The 26,413-nt window shown below is 50.1% G+C and overlaps 2 protein-coding genes across 3 annotated transcripts; both read left to right on the top strand.

The window, feature by feature from the left end:
- The first annotated feature begins 3,271 nt into the window (after positions 1–3,271).
- On the top strand, positions 3,272–4,312 carry GNG2 (G protein subunit gamma 2). Its single transcript, XM_009978217.2, has 2 exons — positions 3,272–3,358; positions 4,170–4,312. The coding sequence occupies exons 1-2, from the start codon at positions 3,272–3,274 to the stop codon at positions 4,296–4,298; spliced, it is 216 nt and encodes a 71-aa protein (XP_009976519.1). The 3' UTR covers positions 4,299–4,312.
- Positions 4,313–10,424: 6,112 nt separating this feature from the next.
- RTRAF (RNA transcription, translation and transport factor) lies at positions 10,425–25,963 on the top strand. 2 transcript variants are annotated; one of them, XM_086613689.1, is made up of 8 exons: positions 10,425–10,519; positions 12,400–12,524; positions 14,289–14,388; positions 15,585–15,671; positions 17,400–17,488; positions 20,241–20,309; positions 23,857–23,905; positions 25,516–25,963. In XM_086613689.1, the coding sequence occupies exons 1-8, from the start codon at positions 10,459–10,461 to the stop codon at positions 25,668–25,670; spliced, it is 735 nt and encodes a 244-aa protein (XP_086469815.1). In that variant the 5' UTR covers positions 10,425–10,458; the 3' UTR covers positions 25,671–25,963. The 2 variants fall into 2 exon arrangements, with proteins under 2 accessions (XP_086469815.1, XP_086469816.1); XM_086613690.1 differs by lacking the exon at positions 10,425–10,519 and adding an exon at positions 11,177–11,391.
- The last annotated feature ends 450 nt before the right edge of the window (positions 25,964–26,413 follow it).

Raw genomic sequence — 26,413 nt, 5'->3', positions numbered from 1 at the left:
TTGTGCTTGCTGAGCCCCTTCGGTCCCCGTACAAACCCGCTGTGTCCAAGGGTGCCATCACCCCGCCATGCTGGGAATACCCAGCTTCCCCGAACAGCGTCATTGAGTCACAGAATAGTTTGGGTTGGAAGGGATCTCAAAGATCATCCAGTTCCAACCCCCCTGCCATGGGCAGGGACACCCTCCACTACACCAGGTTGCTCAAAGCCTCATCCAACCTGGCCTTGAACACTTCCAGGGATCGCTCATCCACAACTTCTCTGGGCAGCCTGGTCCAGTGCCTCACCACCCTCAGAGTGAAAAAGTTCGTCCTTAGATCTAGTCTGAAATACCCGTATCGCTGCAGTGTGGGGCAGCGGCACCGACTGGGGTGGGTTTGGTTGGTTGCGATGAGCAACCAGGGGCTGAGAGAGAGGAGGATGCTCGAGCAGCTTGGCTTGGCTTCAATCAAACCCAAATGACAAGGCATGGAGGCTTTTTTGGGTTCACTTTTGGTGGCCCCACACCCTTCTGGGGATATGGTGGGGTATCCTTTCACTGGGATTAAAAAAAGCTGCTTTTGTGGTTGCCCCGGTTGAACGGCTTCGCTGCTGCCCGAGCAGTGCCTGGGCTGTTGCAGGGTTTTTTTTTGGTGGGAGATATTCACGAGCTCAGTTCCAACTGTCACTTTTGCTGTTTTTTCGTTGTTGGTGTTGAAGGAAGCATGCCCAGTTGCTCACAGCGTGGAAATGCTGTAAAACCATTGCTGACCCCAACCTGGTTCAAGTTTCTCCATGAAGTATCTGCTGAGCGTGGCCAGGATGCGTGGCTGGCTCCTGGGGATGCCAGGGTTCCGCAAGCTGGCTGAGCTGCCCCCAGATCCCCAGCGTTGTCCCAGCAGCCCTATGCATGGTGGGGTGCTCACGCAGATGTCCCCTGCCCTGTCCCAGCAGGGCCTCGATCTTGGCTGCCCCATCCCTGGAAGTGTTCAAGGCCAGGTTGGATGAGGCTTCGAGCAACCTGGTGTAGTGGAGGGTGTCCCTGCCCATGGCAGGGGAGTTGGAACTAGATGATCTTGAAGGTCCTTTCCAACCCAAACCATTCCATGATTCTATGATTCCATGATTGTCTGATTCTGTGATTCTCTGGCATTGTTTGTGGGGCTTTTTTCCACCTTAGTGCTTGCAGGAAGGCAGTAGCAGGGTTGAATACATTTTTTTTTTTAAAAGATCCGGGCCGTAGCAGCTGTGCAGAAGCTCTCAGCAGTCCTCCCCACTCCCATACCTCCTTCCATGACACTAAACTTCAGTCCCTAAGTGACTCCCCACCACCGGAGTGGCAACAGATCATGGTCCTCCATGAAATGGCACAAAATCACTGAGAACGACATTGGTCACATCAGAAAAGTCTCTGTGGGACCCAAACCATGCACCAGTGTCTTGGGCAATGTACACCTTGGTGAACCTTCATGGTCACTGGCTTTCCCACCAGCCTGGCACCAGCACCTGCTTGGTGGCTTCGCAGGGAGAACTGAAAGCAAAAGCAGGAGAGAGGCACGCTGGCAGCCTGCCGCTCCATCGCCTCTGGACGCTCGGTGGGACCGGCGCTCTGGCGAAGGGGGAAGGATTTTGGCAGCCGTCCCCAGGGCGATGCTCTTCCCGCCCCGCCGTGTACTCTGTGCACCAGACGGTGAAATCGCACGCGACGCTCAGCGTCCCCCCCTCGCCGAGCATCCCGTGGTCCCTCTCCCTGGGGAACGGCTAAAGCCTGGCTGCCAGCAGCCCTCGGGTAGTTGCCTGCTGACTCAAAACCACTTCCTGTGCTGAAAACCTCGGTGAATGCAGAAAAATAGTGTCGCCAGGGGCCGTGCTTGGAGGACACAGGGTTGGGGGGGGGATACGGAAGGAAACCCACAGACTCGGCGTCTGCGAGGGCTCGGGGTTTCCTGGAGCCGTAAATAATGTTCTCGTTGCGCTGACTGGCATCGCACCAACCGGACTCGTCTCCTTTCATTTTTTTTTTTTAATATTCTCTTTATTTAAAGGTCACGAACGGCAAAGAGGAGCAGATCTTTTCCTAGAGGTGCGAATCACCGGCGAGACCTGCTTCTGGTAAAGAATAACTCTTCCTCGTGCTCCCCACCGGGCAGGAGAGGGGTTGGGGAGGGGTCTCATCCCGAAACCCCGGCTGACCCCGGCACGGCTCGCTTTCCGGTCACCTCCGATCACGAGCACCTTGCTCGGTGCCAGGTTGCTTTTTTCTGTAGGTCCCAGGACGAGCCTCTGTCCAAACAGCCTTATATCCCCCCAAGATGGGCTTGGGCTGAACGCACCCACAGCTTTCCGGTGTCCTCCCTAAAACACCACGAGCCCCTCGTTTTAGGGCTGTGCCATCCTTGTCCCATCGCCCGAGGGGTTGGTGGGGGCTCACTGCACCCCGCTGTTGCAGGATGTCCCCGAAAGACCCCCGTTTTGGAGCTCTAAAACACTCGCTGCTTCTAAAAGCGCCGGCTGCCAGCGGAGCTGAACGCCGGGTTTCTGGCCACCACTGCCGGAGCTCACGGCTATTATAAGGTAACGGAAAAACATCCGTGATGGAGACGGGGTGGACTTAATGAGTGTGTGTCCCCCCTCCCTTTAAGCCTGCCTGGGGTAGAAATCTGGAGAAACAGGAAACTCCAGCATCCTGTTTAACATCTCAATGCTCAAGTTGGCAGCAGGGACAAAAAAAGGGAGGCTGAGGGACACCGGATGGACGCTGGGCACCCAGCGCAGGGCTGGATGATGTGCCTGGCTCCGGGCAGGGGAATGAGCTTGGCACGGCGGCACGGGGCTGCTTGAGGGGAGCCTGTTCTCTGATTTCCTTTGCCGTGGTGCCATCACAGCTTTTCATGTAACAGCAAAAGCCCAAGCACAGCTCAGCTGAGGTCCTGCTGCTGCTCCAGAAGGTCCCAGCGCCCTGTAAGCATGGCTCATAGGGAATCCCCTGCTCTGGTGACGACGGGGAGGGCACAGGAGGGTACCACTGGCAGCTAGTCACTACCCTTAGTGCCCACAGAGGCTGCAGCTCGCTGCCCTTGTGTAAACACAGGGTTAAACGCTGGCTGGGATGCCCAGGTCTGCATCTCCCATCCTCCAGCCCTCATTCACACGGCTCTAACTGCTCCATGCCTGGGATCCCAGCCCATGGTTTTGGGGATTTCAGCGCTGGGAGCAGCTCTCTGCCCAGCCCAGGGCTTCACCCACGTGTGTTTGTGCCCGCAGCCCACCCGCAGAGCCCGCCTGGCCCGCCCATGGCTAGCAACAACACCGCTAGCATCGCGCAAGCCCGCAAGCTGGTGGAGCAGCTGAAGATGGAGGCCAACATCGACAGGATAAAGGTAGGGCAGCTCGGGGGGGCGGCTGTGGGCTCACAGGGACACTACAAGGTGGTGCCTGCTGCTGCTGAGCGGCCGCCAAACGCACGTCGTGGGAGCCAGGAGGTGGTGGTGGTGGGGTGACTATGGAGGATGCTCGTCTAAGGGGTACCGATGGCCGTGGTGGGAGGTGCTCGCCCGGAAAAGGCAGCTGGAAGTATCACGTGGAGCCGTGCCAGGCGGGTGGGAAGGATGCCTCTTCCCTGAGCAGGTTGAACCCAGGCTGTTTGTTGCAGCTTCTGTTAAAACTGTCCTTTGGGCAGCGCTCGGTGCTCAGCCTTGAGGTTGGAGGGGAAGTTCTGGAAGTACCGTTGTCCTGAAGCCTCTTTCCTATGGAAAGCCCAATCCTCACTGGGAGGTGCTTCCTCCGCTCCGACTGCTTCTGCTCCACCCTGCTGGAATTGCTGCTTCTGGGCACGCAAAAGCGCCTCGGCTTCAAGCTTGAGGTGCCAGGGGATTTGTCTTCTCCAGCCTGGTGGATTTGGATATCAGCTGGTCCTGGAGAGAGAGAGGTGTCCTGGGGCCGGTTGCTGGCTGCAAGCATGGCTGGGTGCTTGGAAGTAAAACCTCACCTCTCGGGGCCAGGGTGAGCTCTGGCAGCTTAAGCCCGGAGGTGAAAAGCCAGCTCTGCCAGGAACCGCTGCCAGGGTCCCTCGGTCGGGTCGTTGGCCAGGCTGGATTGGGGACGCTGCCAGCCCAGCCCCACCACCGGGACTTCTCGGGGTGGGATATCCCCAGCACAGCCCGTCCCTAACGCGGGCTCCTTCTGTTCCAGGTGTCAAAAGCGGCAGCGGACCTGATGGCGTACTGCGAAGCCCATGCCAAGGAGGACCCTCTATTGACCCCCGTCCCGGCCTCAGAAAACCCCTTTAGAGAGAAGAAGTTCTTCTGCGTGATCCTGTAAACCCTCGAGGAGCCTGACCGGCACTCAGGCCACCCTGAACACTCATGTAGAGTTTTTAGGAATGGGGACGACCTGCTAGTCTGCAGAATTTAAACAAAAATAAGTAAAATACAAGGCCTGGAAGCTACAGGGATGTGCATGTTTAAAGAACCTGGCCACCTTTGGGGGAATCAGATGATCTGCATTGCGAGGCAAAAGATCTGAAGTCTGTAGAGTTGCCTAGAAAGAAAAAAACAAACAAACAAACAAACAAAAAACAAACAAAAAAAGTGTAAAGAATAAATTTGTGTCACTTTTCTGCTCACAAAATTGTTTGATTGTTCCATATTTAAAGCACCGGAGCTGTGCTGAGCAAAGTAACTGCTAAGGACGTGTATAACATTTTTGGAATGATACTGTCGGATTCTTTCCAAAATATTATTTTTTATTTAAGTTGTCAGATATATAGCAACAGGCTAGGTGACTATGACGTTACTCAATGTTTGGTCTTGTGCTTTTTAATTTCTGGCGGTGGCCTAGCACAGGGGTTGAGCGGCCCCGCAGCAGGGTAGCGAGGACGCCGGCAGCTCCGTGTTTCTAGCGACCTCCACTTTCTTCTAACATTTTGTATGTGGTTAGCTTCGGCTCTGCAAGTAAAAGTGAATCCTGTGTCGTGGTTGATGCTTCATACTCCCGTGACGACGTTCGGTGGTAGTGCATGAGAGTTTATCCCTGTTCGTCCGCTCCAGATTTTTCTTTTCTATTGTTTGACGCCACGTGCTGGTGGGAGAAGCTGTAGGGAGAGGAAACTGAGGCCATTCTGAAAGCAAAGACAACTCCTGCGATGCCTTAGACGTGCCTGAAATACCTCCTGCTTTAGGGTAGGTGCCAGCCCCCGAGTGCGGGGGCTCGGGGTGGTCCCCACCCTGGGCATCGTGGGGTAGCTAGAAATCCGAAAAAAAATCAAAGCCGACCACTTTTTTCCGGGTCTTTCCACTTCTCCTACACCTCTGTGCCTCTGCCCTCCTCGCTTGGTCCATGTCCTGCTCTTTTGGCTTTCCGGCAGCATCTCCTGCCCTCGGGGCTGCAGTGGGATGCTGCCCCACCATGGGATGCTGCCCCACCGTGGGATGCTGCCCCATCATGGGATGCTGCCCCACCGTGGGATGCTGCCCCATGTGGGACAATGCCCCACCATGGGATGCTGCCCTGTGGTGGGATGCTGCCTCGTGGTGGGATGCTGCCCCACCATGGGATGCTTCTGCCCCTGTTCCACCCCGCCGCGATGGGCAGGGTCAGGGGAGCAGCTCGGGGAGCCGTGGGGTCACCCCTTCACGGAGGTGCCTGATCCCTTGTTTACACGCAGTCTGAGCTCCGCGTCAGGCTGGGGAATTATTCCCAGGTCCAGTTCATCCGTCGTCAGCCTTTCGGGGGACATGGGCCATTTTTTTTGGCTCTGCCTTGGGTTAATGGTTTTGCAGACGTGGTACTTGCCTCTCCTTTCCGCTGCTAAACACCTCCTGGCTTTCCCCGCTTATCTACACTCCTGGGAAACTTTGGGAATCATGACTTGGGGATTTGAGTACAAAACGAGGCAGGTGTGACATAGGGGTTTCAGGGGTCTGCAGTGACCCTGCTGAACTGTATCAGCTTAAAAATCCCTGAGGATTCAAGAGGGCAATAGTCTTCAGGCACCTTTTGGTGAATCTTTCTAGCCCGTAACAAGTGCATTTTGGTTTTTCTACCTTTTCATACTCTTTTTCTAGTCTTCTACAGAGAAGACCAGTTGTTCTTACACTGGACTCAAAACTTTTGGCATCTGGGAACGTTTATACAACCCGAGTAGCCTAGATGGTCCCAGCCCTCCTGTGGTGGCTTTCGGCCCCCCCGCCCCCAGACCCACCGTTCCCATCTTTTTACTCCAGCTCACGCAGCTTTAGGACAAAGGAGAGAAGAAGCAGTTTGCTCTGCAGCTGGTTTCACTCGTGGTGTTACAAGGCAGATGTGTAAATACCCCATCCCGGGATTGTCTTTTCTTTTTAATGCTGATTTACCGTCACGGAGAGCGAAGCGCAGCCACTCTGACCCGGGGCTCACACCCCAACCCTTCTCGAGTGCTGTCGTGAAGTGGTTTGTAATAATTTTTTTAATGACTTGCGTATTTTACAACTCGAATTCTTAATAAATAAATGAAGAAATAAAGCTGCATGAAGAGTAGGGAGCGAGGGTGGGGGGGGAATTTTGAATTAGCCTAAACTAAATGAAGGTGTTTTACGTTGCTGGTCTTTATTTGATGTCGGTAGTGGTGTTGACATTGGTGTGCTGCCAGGCATTTCACCCCAGTATTTATATTTACACAGATACACCTTTGTTAGCCAAGTAGAGATCGCCTGCCAAGATCATTTCCCTGCCTTGCAACAAAAATACCAGTCATCTCTCCATCCCGATGCCGTATTTCCAGCGTGGTATCAAATGACATTCAACTCTACCCCCAGGCTTTTAAAGAAAAAATATCTGGAGTACTGGAATTGGACTTTTTTCTTTTTTTCTGCCAAGGTTGGTGGTGGCGGGGGTGAGTCCGTCCCTCCGGTGCCAGCCTGCCGCTGCCAGGGTTTTGGGGAGGGGGGTGGTTGTCACTGCAAGCCAGGGCGGGGAGGTCGGCGTTGTGATGTAGCGCATCCCCATCCCACGTGGTCTGTGTACTCGTCGGAAATAAAATTTTGGATTTGTTTCAAGCCTTTGGAGACGATGCTCTGTGCGCGCCAGCCCCTAGGGAGGTGGGTTCCCACCTTGGGCATGGCTGGGTCCCATTCCCAGTGGGATCAGGGGGTTTCCTTGCCGAGGCATGGGGTTTGGCAGGAGCTTTGGTACCCATCGGCGAGGAAAAGAGAAGCCTTTTGGTTTCAGCCCCTGCTGAACCGCAGCTTTCTGTCCCCGCAGGATGAGCCAACCCGGGGGGTATCAGGCTCGGTCAGGGTGGGACATTGCTCCTTGCTCAAAATCACCATGACTCAGAAATTGAGAGACACATGAAAGCTCTAGTTTTGATGTCCATCCCTTCTCCCCATGCATTCCTTCTCCCATCCCTGGCAGTGAGTACAGGCTCTCCCTGGTGCCATCCCCTGCGCAGGATCCAGCCTGCTGTGGTCCAGCCCGTAGCCCAGAGCAGGAATGGCCTCATTTGGAGCTGTTTTGGGGACACTCTGAGGATCTGAGCCGCCCCCTGATAGGAGGCAGGAGGACAGCAGGACTCTCTCCATGCCCAGCGTGTGCCCAGGTTGCAGCAAAACATCTCCCTCTATCTCCCCCTGCACCCACCTTCCCTGGTGCTTTCTAGAAAGAAGCCCTCCCAAATTTAAAATGCCCTAAATTTTCTCTCTGGTTTCGTAGGGGCCTTGCAGGAGAATGATTTCCCGGCTAAGCGGATGGCCGTGGATTGAGGCTGGTTATCCTCAGGGCATCTCTGGGGGCAGGAGCAAGGCGGCAGCACGAGTCTTGCAACGAAACCCATCACTGCGGAGTCCAGCGCGGGCACCGTGTAGGTATTTCGGTTTTCCAGGCATGTTAAGAGCATCCCGGCGAGCAGCAGACGCTGCCCACACCCGGACAGGCGGCAGGAGCGTGCCCCGACTTTCCTGCACCAGCTGGCTCAACTCCCAGCTCCCCATCCGCCGCTGCGCCCATCAGGCTGGCTTAAAAAGAAAAAACACGGATGTCACTGCGACGGAGCGAGCCACCTGTCGCTCCCGCGACGCCTCGCCTGCTCGGCGTGCCAAGCCAGGCGACGCTCAGCTGTTGCCGTATCCCGCTGGCTCTCCTCCATCTCCAAGGCTTGCTCTGTTTCATCCTCATCTCCCCGAGCTTCAGCTCCCAAACGGTGAACCCTCAGCATCCGCCGAGCCGGAGGAAGTGTGGAGCACCCAGGGAAAGCGGAGACGTTGCACTGCTGTGCACCCAACACTGGCCCTCACTAATGAGCATAAACCCATTTGCACTAATTGCATTCGTTACACGCGAGCTCATCAGATTTGGGAAGAGGAGAGGAGAAGCACAGCCGCCCGTCTCCGCTCCTGGGGATGCCTTTGCCCTGGGGTACCTGCAGCGTGTCGCTGCAGGAAAGGTCGGACCCACCAGGGAAGGGGAAGACCCCCAAACCCAGGGTGAAACAAGATGGGTTAGGAAGGGCTGTCCTGAGGGTGATGAAGGCAGGAAAGGTGGAGGAAGGGTGGAGAGCCCCATCCTGCTGCTGGCACAGGACCACGTGTATTCATCCTCCCACACCCACGCAGTGGTTTCACTACCTCCATCGCTGGTCACCCTTGCCAAGGTGGACAACCCGTGACACTCGCATGGCCGCGCACCCCGGGGACGGTCCCGAGCTTTTAACCACGCTGGAATCTTTGTGCCTTTACCGCTCACGCACATGTCGCCGGCACGCTCCAGAGCTCGTGGGCTCCGGCTGCGAAAGCCGAAGGAGGCAGAGCTGGCTCTGTGCCCGCTGCAGGCAGGGCTGCGGCGCGCCAGGAGCCCCTGCCCTCGACTAAACCACTCCAAAGGGAGATGTGGTGAATGGGAGAGGAACGGTCTTAAAGAGGGAGGGAAGCAGAAGCCCCCAGCCCCAGTTCCCCCCGTGGCTTGGGGCGGCCGTGGCAGGGTTTGGCTCAGCCCTGTGCCACCCCGCCATGGCAGCATCGCAGTCGGTGGCTGCGCCAGCTGCCAGCTGGAGCTCTGGGAAGGGCTGGCGCGGAGAGAAATGTCAGGATGAATATTGCATCGGCTCGTCGCGCTGTCAGCACCACGTCTGCAAAGTGCCACCCAAGCCAGGGAACGGGAGGGAGAACGGGGGTGGTCTCACTGCCAATCCTCGGGCTCATCGCCTTCACCAGGCAAAGCCACCCAAAAACCCCTTAAACGGGCATCCTTCAGCTGCCGCTGGCACCGCGCAGAGCCCTTTTGCAAGATACCACTGGAGCAGAAACTTTTCCCACCCATAAACCCCTCAGAGATGACCGTAATATATCCGGGAGCAAGAACCTGATGATGAATGGCAGCAGCATTCGCATGGAAAAAAGAGTTTAATTACGAGCTGGATGTGGCACAGAAAGGAGGGGGGCTCAGGCTCTGCCTGTCCCTGCCCACAAAACCCCTTTGCTGCTTCCCAGGAGTACGACGGAAGGGATGGGGCTGATCTGTGTGAAATCACGATTATTCACATGCAGATTGAAGACTGTAAAAGGCCAGGATGTGCCAGCCCAGGACCCCTCATTCCTCAAAGCCCTCGCTGCGGCCCCAGCCGGGGATGATCCCCACCAAGAAATGCCCTCAGGGGCACCATGCCCCACGGCACTGCTTTGGGGGGGACCCAGTGGGCCCCAGGGCCAGCCCTCAGCGCCAGGAGCCACTGGAGTGACCCCAGGAGCTGGGGGTGCCCATCCCGTCCCAGTGTGTGGGGCACCAGGCTGGGCCCCCCCAAGGCCTTTCTGCCCCCTCAGGGCCTTTCTGCCCCCCCCCAGCACCTTTCTGCACCCCTCAAGGCCTTTCTGCCCCCCCAAACACCCTCTGCCCCCTCAAGGCCCTTCTGCCCCCCCCAGGCTTTTCTGCCCCCCCAAACACCCTCTGCCCCCTCAAGGCCCTTCTGCCCCCCCCAGGCTTTTCTGCCCCCCCAAGGCCCTTCTGCCCCCCTCAAGGCCTTTCTGCCCCCCCCCAAGACCTTTCTGCCCCCCCAGGGCCTTTCTGCCCCCCCAGGCCTTTCTGCCCCAAGACCTTTCTGCCCCCCCGAAGGCCTTTCTGCCCCTCAGGTGGTGCCAAGGCAGAGGTGGGGCACACATGGGGCGGTGGAGCGCCATGGGAGGCCTGCCCCCCCCAGCCCCACACGCAGCCCCGGGGCTGGACAGCGCTGTGGGGCTACCCCACCGTCCCCCCCTCCAGGGCTGCGGGCTCCCCGCTGCGGCCTACACCCCCGCCGCTGTCCGCCCGCCATCGTGTCAATCAAGCTGGATGAGGCGCCTCTTCCCTTCCCGGCAGTCCCCTCCGCTCTCCGATTGGCAGCGGAGGCTGCCGCTCATCCCGCGCGGACCAATGGGCGGGCCGAGAGCGGGGCAGGGGGTGTTTCTTCCCGTCGGCACGGCCTGAGCGGCGGGGCCCGGCCGTCAGCGGAGGCGCCGCCGGCGGCACCGGCGCCATGTTCCGCCGCAAGCTCTCAGCGCTCGACTACCACAACCCCGCCGGCTTCAACTGCAGGGGTGAGGGAGGCTGCGGCGGGGCTCCGCGGGGCCGCTGCTCGGCGGCTTTCCCCCCTCCCGCCTTCCCGCCGCTCTCCTCACGCACCGTCCCCCCCCACCTTCCCCGTCGCCATCCCGTCGCCTCAGCGCCTCGGAACCCTCCCGCCCTCGCCCCCCGCCATGTCCCCGTGTCTCTCGGGTGGGGGAAGGCCGAGGAAGGAGGGCTGAGGCCGGAAGGGTCTGCTGGGCCCAAAGGTTTCAGCTGCAGCACGGTATTTAAGGAAAATCCCGAGTTTCTCCCGGGAAAACCGGGCCCCCCGGGCGTTGCAGTGGTTGTGTGTGCGGTTCGCTGGGTTTCAGTGGCTCTTTTCTAGTAGCACCGGTGCGGATCTATGCTTTGATGTTTGATTTTTGCGACAATTAACTTTTTATCTCGCTTGAAAGGCCCGTGTAACGAATGTATTTATCCAGCCTGATCAATCCTAAGCGTCAGGTCATTGTTTAATGGGTTGTTTTTCCTTCAGTGCCCCTGGTAGACTCGCCTCTCTTTTGAGAGGTGTTGTCTACCGGCGTCTTCTTTTGTGCTGTGTCTGAAGTTCCTCATAGCTAGCGTTCCTTTTTTGCTTAAATGTTCATTTTTGTCAGGGTAGAAGTTTTAAAAGGCCTCACTGAAAGCTTTCCTTCGTGTGTGTTGTGACCATGTCTCTGTTTTAGGGGCAGCTGAGGGAGCTGGGACTGTTTAGTCTGGAGAAGAGGAGGCTCAGGGGGGATCTCATCACTCTCTACAATTACCTGAAAGGGAGTTGTAGGGAGATGGGGGTCGGTCTCTTCTCCCACGTTATGAATGACAGGACGAGAGGGAATGGCCTCAAGTTACCCCAGGGGAAACTTAGGTTGGATATCAGGAAGAATTTCTTTACAGAGAGGGTTGTGAAGTATTGGAACAGGCTGCCCAGGGGGGGTAGTGGAATCCCCATCCCTGGAGGTGTTTAAAAACCGTGTGGATTTGGTGTTGAGGAACATGGTTTAGGGACCCTGACAGTGCAGGGTGAATGGTTGGACTCGATGATCTTGAGGGTCTCTTCCAACCAGATGATTCTATGATTCTACGTTCAATAAAAGTAGGGCACTAGAAGATACTTCCAAGAAACGGGCATATTGTTCTTATTTCTGATGGGTAAAAACGGTGTGCTTACTACATTCCGAGATGCAGGAGGGTATTAAACTTGTTAACTCAGCATATTAAAACTCACCTGCTGCCCAAATATCACAGCTGGATTTTGAGGGGCTGGCGATACCCTAGAGCTGTGATCTGCTGTGTCCAAAAGTGAATTCTGTCACTGAAGCGCAGGTGCAGGCTAACTGCTTCCTCCGGTACAAATAGCTGTGTTTGGACCACAGGTTTTGTATTGTGGAATTCCAGCTCCCAAATAATGAGATGTTGGGTCAACAACCAGGAAAAGTTGAGTCAACAGTAAAGGAAAAAAGCATCTTTGTGCAGTCACGAGTTGCGTATGTTGCTCTTTGGAAGAGACAGGGGTTACTGCTACGTGTAACATGTTTGTCCAGATAACAGGGTTAGGAACTGAATTTCTCTATCATTGTTTCACCTTTTCTTTTTCACTGAAGTTTTAGCTATATTCCCAATAAAAACAGTCTGTTGGCTGATGCCTTTTAGTGTAGTCAGTCAGCCATGGCCAGTTTGAAGTAACTTGGAAAACAGAAGACACTCGATGTTGAGTTTTGGTCAGAGGTTGTCCTGGAATATATGATTTTAGTATTAGATACATCTTTCTTTATGGTAAAATATGGAAACACTCGGGGGCACCAGTATTTGTATGGATTGGAATTTTGCCCTTAAGGTATTGGTTAATTCTTGCTTTGTTTACTTCTCCTGACAGATGAAACAGAATTCAGAAATTTTATTGTTTGGCTCGAAGACCAGAAAATCAGACATTACAAGATTGAAGACCGAGGGAATTTAAGAAACATACACAGTGATGACTGGCCCAAATCATTTGAAAAGGTATTTTGTTGTTTGAAACACAATTTTAAATTATGAATATGTCTTGTGTCAAGGACGATTAATAGCTGCTGTAGTTCTTGAATGTAAATGGCTTCAAATGTTTGTCCTGTCTCTGAACTTTTACGTTTCTAGGAATTTAAATGTATCATTGAGGCCAAACTGTAGGAGTTATTAAGATGGTAGAACTTTTTGTACATAATTTTCACTCAGCTGTGTTTTTGTGATAGGTGGTATCTGTCCTAATCTGGTTTTGCCTGATTTGATTCAGCTCTTGATGCAGAAAGAAAATTAACTACAAATAAGCAGTTTTTTTCTACCTTAGTGGTTCTTACTTACAAAAGGCAAACGGATTAGGCCAACGCGCTCACAGGCTTTGCAGGAGTGTGGAATGGAGCTGCTGCAGCTCGTCTGCACACCTCTTGTTGTTTCAGATGGATGGTTTTCCACTGCTGGCACGCAGTGTGGCAAGCAGCCATTGCTCTGTGAGTGATCTCATGTGTGTGCTTGAGCGTTTAGAGTCACCACGGGGCTGTTGAGCTTTCCCTCTTGATTCCCGTTTCCTTTCTCTCCAGACAGCCCTGTGCAGAGCTGAAAATGCTGCTCCATAGTGCTCAATGCTCATTTGTCTCCCTTCCCTTGCACCCCCTGGAACCACTTGCCTTGCTCACTGCCCTGGAGGGCTGGAGTTGCAGTGCTCATGCTTTGCAGCTGGGAGCCTAAAGCGTTCTAATACCACGTACACAAATGTACGTGATGTTAGGATTACTGGCTGCTGGTACTGTTGTGGTATCAGTGGTGTCTTTCTTGGCTTGGCCAGGCTGTCCTTCTCTGTGTGCCTGCCAGGGGAGCCCTGCCTGCTCATGCTCTCCAGTCCCTGGTGGCCTTTCCCTCTTGTGCTGGTGCTGCAGGTGTAGAGGCCGTGTGGCACGTCTCCTCTCTCTCTCTCCAGCCAAGGGGCACAGCAGAATGTCACTGTGTCCTGGGCTTTGGCAGCAGGTTGGGCTGGGTCCTGTGTTCTGGCTTCAGAAGATCATATCTGATATCTTAGCTATGTTTTGTCCTCTCCTGTTGTACACAATCCTTAAGAAAGGGAAAATTACTTCTGCTGTTCCTCAGAGTCCTCTGATTTTAGCCCAGGTGGTTTAAAGGCGGTGTTGTGAAAGCCTTAATTGGCATCATTCCTCCTTCCTGCTTTAGATTGGAAGTTTAGGCTGCAATTTGTTCTCTGTCCTTCCCATTTCTGTTGCTTCCACTTATTGTGTTAAGTGAACAGAGGGCAAAGAAAGGGGTATCTGGCAAAGAAAGGGGTATCCGTGGTTTCTCTGGTTGCAGTCTGGCGATTAATAACACAAATTGTGGCTGCCCCATCCCTGGAAGTGTTCAAGGCCAGGTTGGATGAGGCTTTGAGCAACCTGGTCTAGTGGAAGGTGTCCCTGCCCATGGCAGGGGGGTTGGAACTAGATGATCTTTGAAGGTCCCTTCCACCCCAAACCATTCCGGGATTCTATGAAAAGCATTCATTAAAAAGCAGGTGCCCTTACAAAACAGCAGCCTCAAGGTAGCTGTGGATTGGAGCGTCCTAAAATGCCTCGGATGGATCAGATGCCACAGCAGAACATACCACTGTGATGCTTCTTGTTAATAACTATCTTCCACCAGCTGAGGTCTGTGGGAAAGTGACTGTTTACAAAACAGTTCTGTGCTCCTACCTGATTCATGCAGGTCAATAACACCTATTTGTTTTCTCCTCTTTCTGTTCCTCAGTACATGAAAGACGTAAACTGTCCTTTCAAAATACAAGAACGACAAGAAACAGTGGATTGGCTCCTCGGCTTAGCAGTGAGGCTCGAGTATGGAGACAATGGTATGAGTGAATTTAGTTAATATTTCAAAATGGCAGGGAAGTGTGCTTTTCTGTTTAATTTATGAAGTATTCTTCAATTTAAGACCATGTCAAAAGTACATATTGTTTTCTTAAAAAATATAAATACCATTTCATCTGCTTGGTTTTGCACCATATTCAGATGTGAACTGCTTCTTTTCAGCTCCTGTGGGACAGTGCAGTACCATACTGGCATTTATTACTTTATTTCTGGTTATAGCAAACCCCGTTGTATATATTTATATCCTTCTCCCTGTGGGATTGCCTGTGTGAGAACTTACTCTAAAGTGTATTAAATGCATTTTCTTTAGTGCTACATTTATTCCAGTAAGTTATTCTTAGACCCTTGTTTTACGGGCAGTAGATACTCAACCCTTGGGAACTAGGGCAAGGTTATGAAAAAGTTGAGTTAAATCTCACCAGTCAGCAGCAGTTTCATTTCTTTACAGCAAGAGTGCAGATACAAATGTAATTACTGGTGGCAAACATAGTCATAGCCAAAGTACTGGTTTCCATTACCTTTAATTCCTTCAGGGCTGAGCTCTGCCCAAGACAAAGATGGGATATAAATACTTGGAATCTGTAGAGATGGTTCTCAGTCCCTCTTGATGGTGAAAGTGAGCTGCCTGTGACTCAGGGGTACGTGAAAATGGAGGAGCCAGAAGGTTCCATCCTCAAAAGGCTTGAGAAACCCCTGGTTGTAGACGAATGCTGCAGCAAAGCCTTCACTGGAAATGTTTTCCTCGCTGATCAGAACCAACTTCGATCTGTAGTTCTTGAGCCCTACATGTGCTGCTGATGGAGGCAAAGGGCCAATGAACTGGTGGATTTTTAAAGTAGTAGAACGGTAAGGTGCAGCTCTTTCAGCCGTCTGGGATGAAGACTGGAGGAAGAGCCTGAATCAAGAGCATAATGCCCTACATAAGTGTGGAGCATGCTCTGGTGCTGCCCTGGAATAGCACATAAGCTCTCTGCAGATGGGAGCTGCTAGGGTTGCTCACTAGAAGGGCAGACTTTGGGGACCTTAGTAGGGAGCTCCAAAACATCAGCATATAAGCCCAGAAAGCTCTTGGGCAATTACTACATTCCAAAAATACAGCTATTGCAAACTACAGCTTGGCTCTAAACTGTTTGTCATTAGCTCTAATGGTGTTTGTGTTTGCTTCTTAATTTAACAGCGGATAAGTATAAGGATTCTACCCCCGACGGTGCTAAAAATACTGACAATACAGTAAAAAATGCAGAACCGCTGATTAACTTGGATGGTAAGTGTGCAACAACGTACTGTGTGGATGCATCACATGTGAGTGTGTTCCATGGCCTGTGTGGTGTTCTTCAGGTTTTAAGTTGTTATCACGCTGACACAGATAACTTTTTAAAGCCCCATCTAAAGCATTAGGAACGCAGGGTTTATATATTCTTTTACTGCTGGCCCAAACTTCCTCTCTGTGAAAAGTGTTTTGAGAGTTACTTTGAGTCATTTGCACTTGCCTGTATTCCTGCTAAAGCAAGGAGGCACTTCTCCATGTGACTCCCAGGTTATAGAATCCTAGAATGGTTTGGGTTGGAAGGGACCTCAAAGATCATCCAGTTCCAACCCCCCTGCCATGGGCAGGGACACCTTCCACTACACCAGGTTGCCCAAAGCCTCATCCAACCTGGCCTTGAACACTTGCAGGGATGGGGCAGCCACAGCTTCTCTGGGCAACCTGGTCCAGTGCCTCACCACCTTCCACTACACCAGGTTGCCCAAAGCCTCATCCAACCTGGCCTTGAACACTTGCAGGGATGGGGCAGCCACAGCTTCTCTGGGCAACCTGGTCCAGTGCCTCACCACCCTCAGAGTGAAAAATTTCTTCCTTAGATCTATTGGAAATCTGCCCTCTTTCAGTTTAAATCCATTGCCCCTTGTCCTGTCACTACATGCCCTTGCAAAAAGTCCCTCTCCAGCTTTCCTGTAGGCCCCCTTTAGGTACTGGAAGGCTGCAGTGAGATCACCCTGGAGCCTTCTCTTCTCCAGGCTGAACAGCCCCAACTCTTCTCAGCCTATCTCCATAGCAGAGGTGCTCCAGCCCTCGGATCATCTTCGTGGCCTCCTCTGGACCCGCTCCAGCAGGTTCCTGGATGTGTGCTGTTGCAGAGTCATTCCTGTTGGGAAAAAGGGGAAGGGCAGAGGGGGGAGAATCTTTACCCAGCAGAAGGAGGTGCACAGAGACTTGATCAGGTGTTAGTAAGTTGGGAGGGCTCTTACAGGCAGTGAGGAAGCAGCTGAGGGGTATTTACCTCAACAGCTTTGCAGAGAGCTCTGTAAAACATGAATCCTACTGTGGCTTAGGGTGAAATAGCAAAATACCTTTTGACTGCAGACTCTAACTTATCTTAAAAAAACCCCAAAGCTAAGGAAACATGATGGCAGATGGTTTACTTCAATACTGTCACATATTACATATTGGCTCGGTCTTCCCCAGCTGTACCTCTCATAATCATTGTAATTTTTTTGACTGCTGGGCACATTCACAATAACTGGGAGCGGTGGAAAACAGCGACTGAAATTAGCCCTAAATACTCCAAGTCTTCTCTCATTGCTCCTTCTACAAAAAGACAGCTAGGAATTGGTCCTGCCCTCACCCAGCAGGCACAGTTCTGCTCTGCAGTGATAGAAATTGTTAGAAAAGAGCATACCTTCATGTAATTGGCTTCGTTTTTCCAGACTTAACCCAGGTTTTTCACGCAGTAGGACACACACAGTGCATTTGGCGTTGAAAACAATGCTGCTTCTGCTTGGATGGTGTTCTGCAACCTGGTTGTGAAGCCTGGCTCACACTTCTGATTGCCTTGTAGCCAGACTAAGTAGTTGTGTGTTGCTGTGTATCCATGGCCTTGCCCATCCTTGAGAGCAGTCCGATACCGTGGAGTCAGGAAGCCAGTTCTGTCTTTTTGGAGCCAGTTGAACTAGCATATATTTTTAATGATGATGATCATTATTTTTACAGTGAATAATCCTGATTTCAAGGCTGGAGTGATGGCTTTAGCTAATCTGCTTCAAATCCAGCGACATGATGATTACTTGGTAATGCTTAAGGTGAGTTTCACAGTTTTCAGACCTCCTTTCTTCCTTTTCCCCAGTGGCTGGTATGTGTGTAGTAGCTTGTGGTGCAGAGTTACTGATAACTATGACTTTATACATGCAAAACAGAAAGTAAAACTCGTCCTGGGTGTGCCTTTTCAAGCAGATGAGAACACAGAACATAAATCATGGCAATTAATGCAGGGATAATTATCTGGGTAAACAGTTCAGCTGTAGCTGAGTTCCTGGAATTCCAACACTGAGGACTGTTCAGAATCTGAAGTGCTCTAGGTTAGCTGAAGTACTGCTTTGTGTTTTTAATGAACCTCAGAAATGCTGAGGAACACACCCAAGGAAGAAGATTGTATTCCAGTACTAGAAGTTAAGAGAAACTTGAAAACATAGAAGCTAAGTGATGCGAAGGATGTTTTAAAACAAACAGCCTGGGAAGGAGCCACAGTTCAAAGCTACTTCCTCCTCCTTTTGCTCCCATGAACTGTTTACTCCTTGTCATTAGTAAAGTCAGTTTAATTTAGCCTTGACAACCAATCATGGCTTTTAAATGCAGTAAATAGGCTAATTAATTTTCTAAAGCATCTTTTTTTATGACTTTGAGAAAATTTGTGACTTAGTGGTGGAACTCTGTAGTGATCTGTAAATTTCAGGTCAAATCTGTACTGTGTTTTTAAAGTGCTATATTTACTGAGACTGTAGCTATCCTGAGTTCCTACCCGATCGTGTCATAATGTGGAAATAAGCTTAGTTTTGTTTGGCACCAAAATAAACTCATTTCACTGAGGGGAAAAAAAAAAAAAAAAAAAAAAAAAAGTTGATCCATTCTTTACAGAAGTGGCAATATTTGCTAAATTTATTTTGGAGACACTGAATGCTGTGGGTACTGGAGTTTATGTAGTGTGTGTAAGTGTATGACAGGTGTGTTTAAACAGTGTTATCCTGCTCGTGTGGTTTCTTAAGGAAATGACAGCCTGCAGTTGTCCCATCAACCACTTTCTCATTCTCTGCAGTATGGTGTCCTCCTTTGCCTTACCAAAACAGACTTTGAACTTTTCACTGATCTTTAAAGAGCAGTGGAGATCTTGTATATCACACCCTACAAAAAAAAAAAAACCAACCTCAAACTCCAGAAAAAACAGTGAAAAGGGATACTGGGGGGGGAGGGAGAGACCCTGTGAATGGCAATGTTGAGGATCTGCAGCATGAGCTCAGCCCTTATTAGACAGAGTTCCTTCGAGTTCCTTCAGGTTGTCTTACAGGATTGTCTTGAGGCTAAAAAACTTTATCTGGATTCATCTAATTTGATACTAGCAGCTCAAAAAGAAAGCAGAACGTGTTTTGTGCATAAATGTATTTACGTTTGTCGCTGTTTCCGCATGTCTAGTCTCACTTTTTTCAGACCGAAGTGGTTAGACAAAACCACCAGCCCGAATTTTCTTGCTTTGGGTTCCACTGAGAACAGATTCCTGCAGGGGCAGTTGGTGCTACGTGAAGGCCAGCAATGCTCAGGGTTTCGTGGTGCTGGAACGTGCCAGTGAAACTCTTTCACTCCACACCGCAATAAGCAGGGTTGCAGTGCACTGCAGAGAAGTTACGATCCCTATTCAGGCTTGGACACGCTGGAATGGATGCTTAGGGAAGGCCAAGGGATGCAAGTGTGCCACAGACGTCTGGCCAGACCTTGGTCAGAGAGAGCAGACATATTTGGAGTCCTGTTTTATTAATTTAAATCTGGCAAGTGGATCAGAAAGCATCCGCGTAACACAGTTGGGTGTCCTTTTTCTGATGCAAAAGGCACTCAAAATTCTCTTACACAAGGTCTGGTTTCGTGCTGGAATTTGAAGTCCTCATCAAATCACTTTTGTCTGGGCTGCTCCCTTCAGTCAGAAAGATTTCTAGAAGTATTCAGTGGCAACTTTCTAGTATTGCCTCTCAACTTTCATCATGTCCAAACCCAGGAGAAATCCTAGGGGAGAAACATGAAGCAGTAAGACTGCTTCTGTCGCATTTGGCTACTCGTCAGGGAAAGTCTGAGGAATATGTTTGAAAAACCCAGTTCTTTCTGGTGGAAGCCTGGCTGCGTGATATTCCTTCTGTTATTTTTAGAGGCATTTACAGCTGGAGGTATCAGTAGCTGATAGCTCCGATACGGTTTCATGCTATGTACTGGAGCCAGTAAAAACAGATGAGCAGCAGGATTGTTAAAATCAAGGCTGTTCTTGTTCCTGTCTAAAAATAATAACTTTCTGCTCTCAGTCTTTTAAAAATCTGGTGGGTAGCCTTGCTTCAGGTTTCTCTGCGTGTGGAAGATGGTTCAACACCTACTAAAAGGTGCCGGTAGCAGGATTTCCGTCCTGAAGAAGTTGTATTGCTGCAGCATTACAGGTGTGTGATCTCAGAAAAATAAAAATGCTCCTGCTGCTTTGGGATCGGCTCGTTCTGGAAATGGCAAGCCTTCTCGACTGTTCTTAGCACTTTGCCTAGTGGTGGCTGAAATTAACAGCGTAATGTCCTTGTCCCTTCTGATTAAGCTGCCTTCCCACAGCCCTAGAGATTACACCTGTGTAAGGCAGTACCTGCAAAGAATGCTGCTATTCAAAAAGGTTTAAGGTCTGAAAAAGTTTTCCAAGAAGTCTTGTGGGTTTGAGGTTACGCTGGGTTATAATGCTGGCTCCCTTTCCCTTGGAATTGCCGGGAGACGCGCGGAGACACGCATTAATTAATTACTCTCGCCTTTCCATGTTTTTCCCAGGCAATTCGCATTTTGGTTCAGGAGCGCTTGACGCAGGATGCCATAGCGAAGGCCAGTCAGTCCAAGGAGGTTTGTATCTCCGTCTGGTGTTCGTTATTCCATATGGAGTCAAGAAGGTGGGCGTAAACGTCTGCCATCTCAGTCAAAACCCTGCTGTTCCAATACTTCACTTAGGAGGGGGGTGGAAGCTTGCTTTGTCTTCACCATCCTGATTCTAAAAGACCTGGAGGATTGTGGAGAGTATAAAAAACTCTTTCTATTGAATACAAATATATACCTGTATGATATGTCATGTACATAGGCGTTCTCCTGTCTTTGTGTTTGCTGGAGGGTTCAGTGCAACAGGCCTGACAGTAAATGAGAAGGAACGTATGACCTGGCTTTTCCTTGGAATCGGCAGCATCAGCTGCATAAACAGGTTGAAACGTTCCTTGTATGGAGTGTTCTGCTTCGGACATACACCTCGTGCACGTTTGAGGGATGGAATGTTGGACATCTTCCCTCTCCCCTTTCCCCAAAAAGAAACGGTGAAGGAAACTTCTGCACTGAAACCTCAGATTTTGCAGAATTCTTTTCTAACCACAAGATGTCTGTAAGATGTTCCAGGGGATGACTGTGGTGTTTCAGATTGTCGTTTCTTAAACATCCCAGTTCTCCAGCTCTTCTCTCCAGCCTTTGGCGCAGCAGCTGCTGGCACTGGGTCTTGGGCACAGCTGGGGAAAGCAGCCTCTCTTGCCTTGCAGGTGTATGTTCAGAAGTGTTATAGAATCATAGAATCACAGAATGGTTTGGGTTGGAAGGGACCTCAAAGATCATCTAGTTCCAACCCCCCTGCTGTGGGCAGGGACACCTTCCACTAGACCAAGTTGCCCAAAGCCTCATCCAACCTGGCCTCGAACACTTCCAGGGATAGGGCATCCACAGCTTCTCTGGGCAACCTGTTCCAGTGCCTCACCACCCTCTGAGTGAAAAATTTCTTCCTTATATCCAATCTAAATCTTCCCTCTTTCAGTGTAAAGTCATTGCCCCTTGTCCTATGGCTACACGCCCTTGCTAGAGAGACTGGATCCAGTCAAAGAGCACAAGTCCCTTCATCTTTTCTGGCAGCTGCTCAGAGCAGTTGATCCTTTATTGCCATAACACTGCTTGTGGTGGTCACTAAGTGGCAGTTGCAGGTGCTCTGAGTTGCAGTGCAGTAGTTGCCAGAGGCGCTGGAACAATAAATCAAAGCTTTGGGCTTCTATATCCATAAAACCGTTAAAGAGCAGGAAAATAGGAAAGCAGCTGAGGCTGCTGTAGTCATTTTAGGTTCTATAACTAATATTAATAAAAAGCTGCTTTTAATTGTCATTTGCATAGCTGCACAGCTGCCACGCAGGGGTCCAGATAGGATTTGCTGTGAGTTTGGCAGAGCTAGCCTCTTTGAAGCATGGTGAATTTTTTTTTTCATGAGAAAGAATTGTTCAGGTTTGCTAGGTCCTCAAAGCATCGTCAGGTCTTAGGTTGAGATGTCACTGTGTCACTGAATGTGATGTCTGTCATTAGGAATGCTGAATTTCAAGTGAGGTGGAGAAAAGGCAGAGGTTTGGAGGCAGGAAAACAGCTTTATTTGTGCCAGCAGCAATCACCAACATCATAATATACCAGATGAATGAAGAAAATATCTTAAAAGCAGAGGGGATAGCTGGGCAGCTTTCGAGGTAGAACATGACACTTTAGTACTATTATCATTATTATTATTATTACATTTTGAATGACTGGCAATTCAGTGTACTCAGTGTCTAGATGAAATTCAGATTTATACCAACAAACCCGTAGGCTGTCCTGGGCTTTCCTTGCCTGATGGGTATCCTAGGTAGGATCAGTCATCCTTTTACGGATGCTTCCAATGGCTGTACATGGGGCATGTTAAAAAGTGCAACAAAGTACGTTTTCCCCCTACTCTGAAATCTGGAAACGTTTTTTCTTCCCACTCCCAGGTAATCCAGTTTTACTTCCAGTTACAGGGGAGATGGCTGCTGTGGTCAGACCTGTTGCAGGCGTTTTGTGCAGCGGTTTTAAATGGAATTTTTAGAGAATGAGGCTGAGAAATGAAGTAACGGTAACAGATTTAAAGGTGCTCATCACTTCTCTCCCTGTTTGATGCTGCTGTGCAAATAAATGAGTGTGTGCCTGTTGTGCAGCCACCCACTGCTGCTACAACTACAAGGCAGAGCCTGCCATGAGACCGCTGCTGCGGGCTCTGGCGCTTGGGAAAGGCCTGTCAAAGGCAGCTTCCACCAGCCAGAAGGCAGCTCACGTACGGAGTGGTGGGAGGAAGGCAGGGGAAGTAATGCTTTGCTACCAGGGTGTCTCAAAAGACCCTCTGAAGGTGCCTGCAGTGGCCCTGGGGAATCCATCTGCAAAGAACCAGCTGAATCAGTGGTTTGCTGCTTGTGTAGCTCTGAAAACGCACAAGGGTGACAGTGAGGTCTTTGTAGCCGTAAGTATAAACCTGATTGCTTAAAAAGGGTGTATATGAAGTCTGGTATTGCTAGAATCTGTTCAAAGTGGCGTCCTTAACAAGAAGCTGTTTAAATTTTAACAATGCTGATGCATTTTTAAGATGGCCGTTGAACATCTGTTTTACTGTAAAGTCCATGGAAAAGAACCACTTCTTGAAAACGGGTTATTAGAGTTAGTTTCAGTCAGCATTTTGTATTTATTTTGTGTTGTTTTGATAAACTCAGAGTCTTTTTGCATGTGTATAAAAGCCTTTAGAAGAAATCCTCACTGGAAGTTTTATAACCTCATTGTAGAAACTAATGGTATTGGACTCGAGTGCTTTTGTCATGCAAGGCAAATGTTGAAAAAAGTTGCAGAGATAGTAAAAGCAAATTCAAGATTTGCATCGTTTAAATCTGTTTTATGAGTATGTGGAAACATGGCAAATGACTGTTTAGCACGCCTCTCCTGCAGCTGGAGAGGGTAAAGGGAAGAGAGCAAAGCTTATAAATGACTGTTAATAATTCCTTGCACTGTTTTAGTAGAGCGAGTGTTTAGAAAACCGAACGTTTCACTTTATTCCTAAGCTTAACACTTGAGAAAACGCTTCTGGGGGCGTCGATGGAGGCTGCAAGTTCAGTGCTTGAGAAACTGCCTTGTTTGCAGAGAATTTGTGCAGCTCTTCCTTCCCATCAGCCAGGACTTTGAGAACTGGCAGCTGTTTAAAGGCAGTGGTTTCTGAGACAGCCTGGTTTGTGCACGCTTTTTGCTCGCCTGGGTGGCGATGCTGCTGGCTGGGGTGTTCTCTTGCAGGACTGTTGTAGCCTTTTAAGGCTCGGACGTGAGCGGTGTGTATCCAATGGGGTTCGCTTGACAAGCAGGGACATTATTAAGCACAAAGATTTTTCTTTATTAATACTCTGGCTTTGACGTTTCGGGACACACAGACACTTGTGTGTAGTCAAGCGTGATGACTTTTCAAAGTTGTCACACATCTTATATGAGCAAAACTCTGTCGTGTCCTCTCCTCCAGAGTTACCTGCTGTAGTACTCGATTTTATTTTCCAAACATGCAAAATGACATTTCTAATTCTATCTGAACAAGCTTTTTCTTTTTTTTTTCCTCCCAAAGGGTTTGCCTGTTGCTTTAGAAAAGCACATTCTTGGTTTTGACACAGGAGGTAAGCAGTTCTTTTGTCATTTTAAAAATGTTACTTTTAAACAGTGATGTTTGCCTTTGACAAGGCGTGTTACTGTCAAACACGTAGCTAATGCGTACAGTAACAAAGCCTCTAGTGGAAAGAATTGCTCCCTCCCAGCTCGTTATTTACGAGCACTCCTGAGCGTTTTGTTTTGGAACAGAACAGCATTAATCTTAGCTGTGGAAGATGTTGTTTCGGAGTCATGTTTAAATAAGTTTTTAATGGCAGCCACGTTTGCAGGCGGCAGGAACTGTCCTGTAAACCTGCCTTCCACCAGCAGAGGACAGCTGTGCTTCTTCCACGTGTTTTAGCTGCATGATTTACCTCAAATCTCATCGGAGGCAGCACGAGTTGGCGTGACCCGATAGATTATTTTGTCAGGAATAGCCAGGTGACCTGGGACACCACTAGTCTGGCTTCGCTTTTGCCCCGTGTGCACCTAAATTACTACTCGGAGTGCTCCGTGCTGACCCGCCCTGGCTGCGGATTACAGAATCACAGAATGTCAGGGATTGGAAAGGACCTCAAAGGATCATCTAGTCCAATCCCCCTGCCAGAGCAGGACCACCTAGATCACATCACACAAGAATGTGTCCAGGCGGGTTTGGAACATCTCCAGAGAAGGAGACTCCACAACCTCTCTGAGCAGCCTGTTCCAGTGTTCTGTTACCCTTAACTGGGAAGAAGTTCTTCCTCATGTTTAAGCAGAACCTCCTATGTTCCAGCTTATCTCCATTTCCCCTTGTCCTATCATTGGATGCCAGTGAGAAGAGCCTGGCTCCATCCTCATGACAGTCACCCTTTCCATATTTATGAACATTAATGAGGTCCCCTCTCAGCCTCCTCTCCAAGCTAAAGAGACCCAGCTCCCTCAGCCTTTCCTCATAAGGGAGACGCTCCACTCCCTTCATCATCTTTGTGGCCCTGCGCTGGACTCTCTCAAGTAGTTCCCTGTCCCTCTTGAACTGAGGGGCCCAGAACTGGACACAATATTCCAGATGCGGCCTCACCAGGGCAGAGTAGAGGGGGAGGAGAACCTTTCTCGACCTACTCACCACACCCCTTCTAATACACCCCAGGATGCCATTGGCCGCCTTGGCCACAAGGGCACATTGCTGGCTCATGGTCATCCTGCTGTCCACCAGGACCTCCAGGTCCCTTTCCCCTGTGCTGCTCCCCAACAGTTCAGTCCCCAGCTCGTACTGGTACACGGGGTTGTTCTTACCCAGGTGCAAGACTCTACACTTGCCCTTGTTGTATTTCATTAAACTTCTCCCCACCCAACTGTCCAGCCTGCCCAGGTCTCTGAATGGCAGCACAGCCTCCAGGTGTGTCAGCCACTCCTCCCAGTTTAGTGTCATCAATAACTTTTTAAAAAATGATTTACTGGGAGGAGGGCTGCAGGAAGCCAAGTGAGGTGTTTTGCAGAGCACCCTGTCCCTCTCGAGCAGCGGGGGAAGTAGTTTCCTATTTTGAGTGTGCAAACCACGAGCAGGAACGAGGAGCATTAACTTGGCTTAAGCCTTTCAGAAGACCTTTGTGTCGCTTGAAAACGTGCCGTGTGACCTCTCTTTCTGCAACTCTCCCAGATGCTGTTCTCAACGAAGCTGCCCAGATTCTCCGACTGCTGCATATAGAGGAGCTCAGAGAGCTGCAAACGAAAATCAACGAAGCGATTGTAGCAGTTCAGGCGATTATTGCTGATCCCAAGACGGACCACAGACTGGGGAAAGTCGGGAGATGAACGGATAAAAGCTTTTAGTCTCTTGTGCACTTAGTACACTTAGGAGCAACGTACAGCTCTGCACAACTCCGGCATGTGGTTTGAAAGGGTATTATTTTACTGTTTTGAAAGAAAACAGGAAATTGAATTCTGACTTCTAATGGATTATCATTTTTCTTTAAATAAATGAAGTCGGAGAAAACAGACAAGTTGTTCCGATTAGCTCCGAGTTGACAAATACGACTCTTTCTTTTTCATTGTGTTTGGCTTTGTGTTGAGAGATTCCTCTTTTGCTGACGTCCTGCCATGTGAACACTGAAATATTTAAATACTAAATCCAGATGGAAACTTAAAACAACCATTTTATTCAATTATTGAAGTAACCTAGAAAAAGTGAAGCGGTACAACATAAATGGTATTTCTGAACATGTGTGGGTCTACACGGGGGTAGGTCTATGAAGGCACTTAGAAGAACTGACAAGCATGAACGGGTCACTCCTAGCATATTCTTCTAATATAAATACTAAAAGACATGCATCGAAGCAGTGGTGAAAATAGGGAATTGTCTTCTGGAAAAACTTCCCTGCCTTTGCCGTATCGCGTAACTGTTCTGCACACTGTTGGAGCACGCACAGTCTCTGCCTTCAGAGCTGTGGATTACTTAAACCCAGCAAGATACTGCATCCAAAGCTCCCCATAGACACTTTTTTTTTTTGATAAAAGGACCTGTTGGTCAGATTGTCGAAACTATTAAAAATTAATCC

This window comes from Tauraco erythrolophus, chromosome 6, assembly GCF_009769465.1.
Source record: "Tauraco erythrolophus isolate bTauEry1 chromosome 6, bTauEry1.pri, whole genome shotgun sequence".
Classification (NCBI taxonomy): Eukaryota; Metazoa; Chordata; class Aves; order Musophagiformes; family Musophagidae; genus Tauraco; species Tauraco erythrolophus.
The sequence above is the reverse complement of the archived record's forward strand: the minus strand, read 5'-3'. Positions and strand labels throughout refer to the sequence as shown.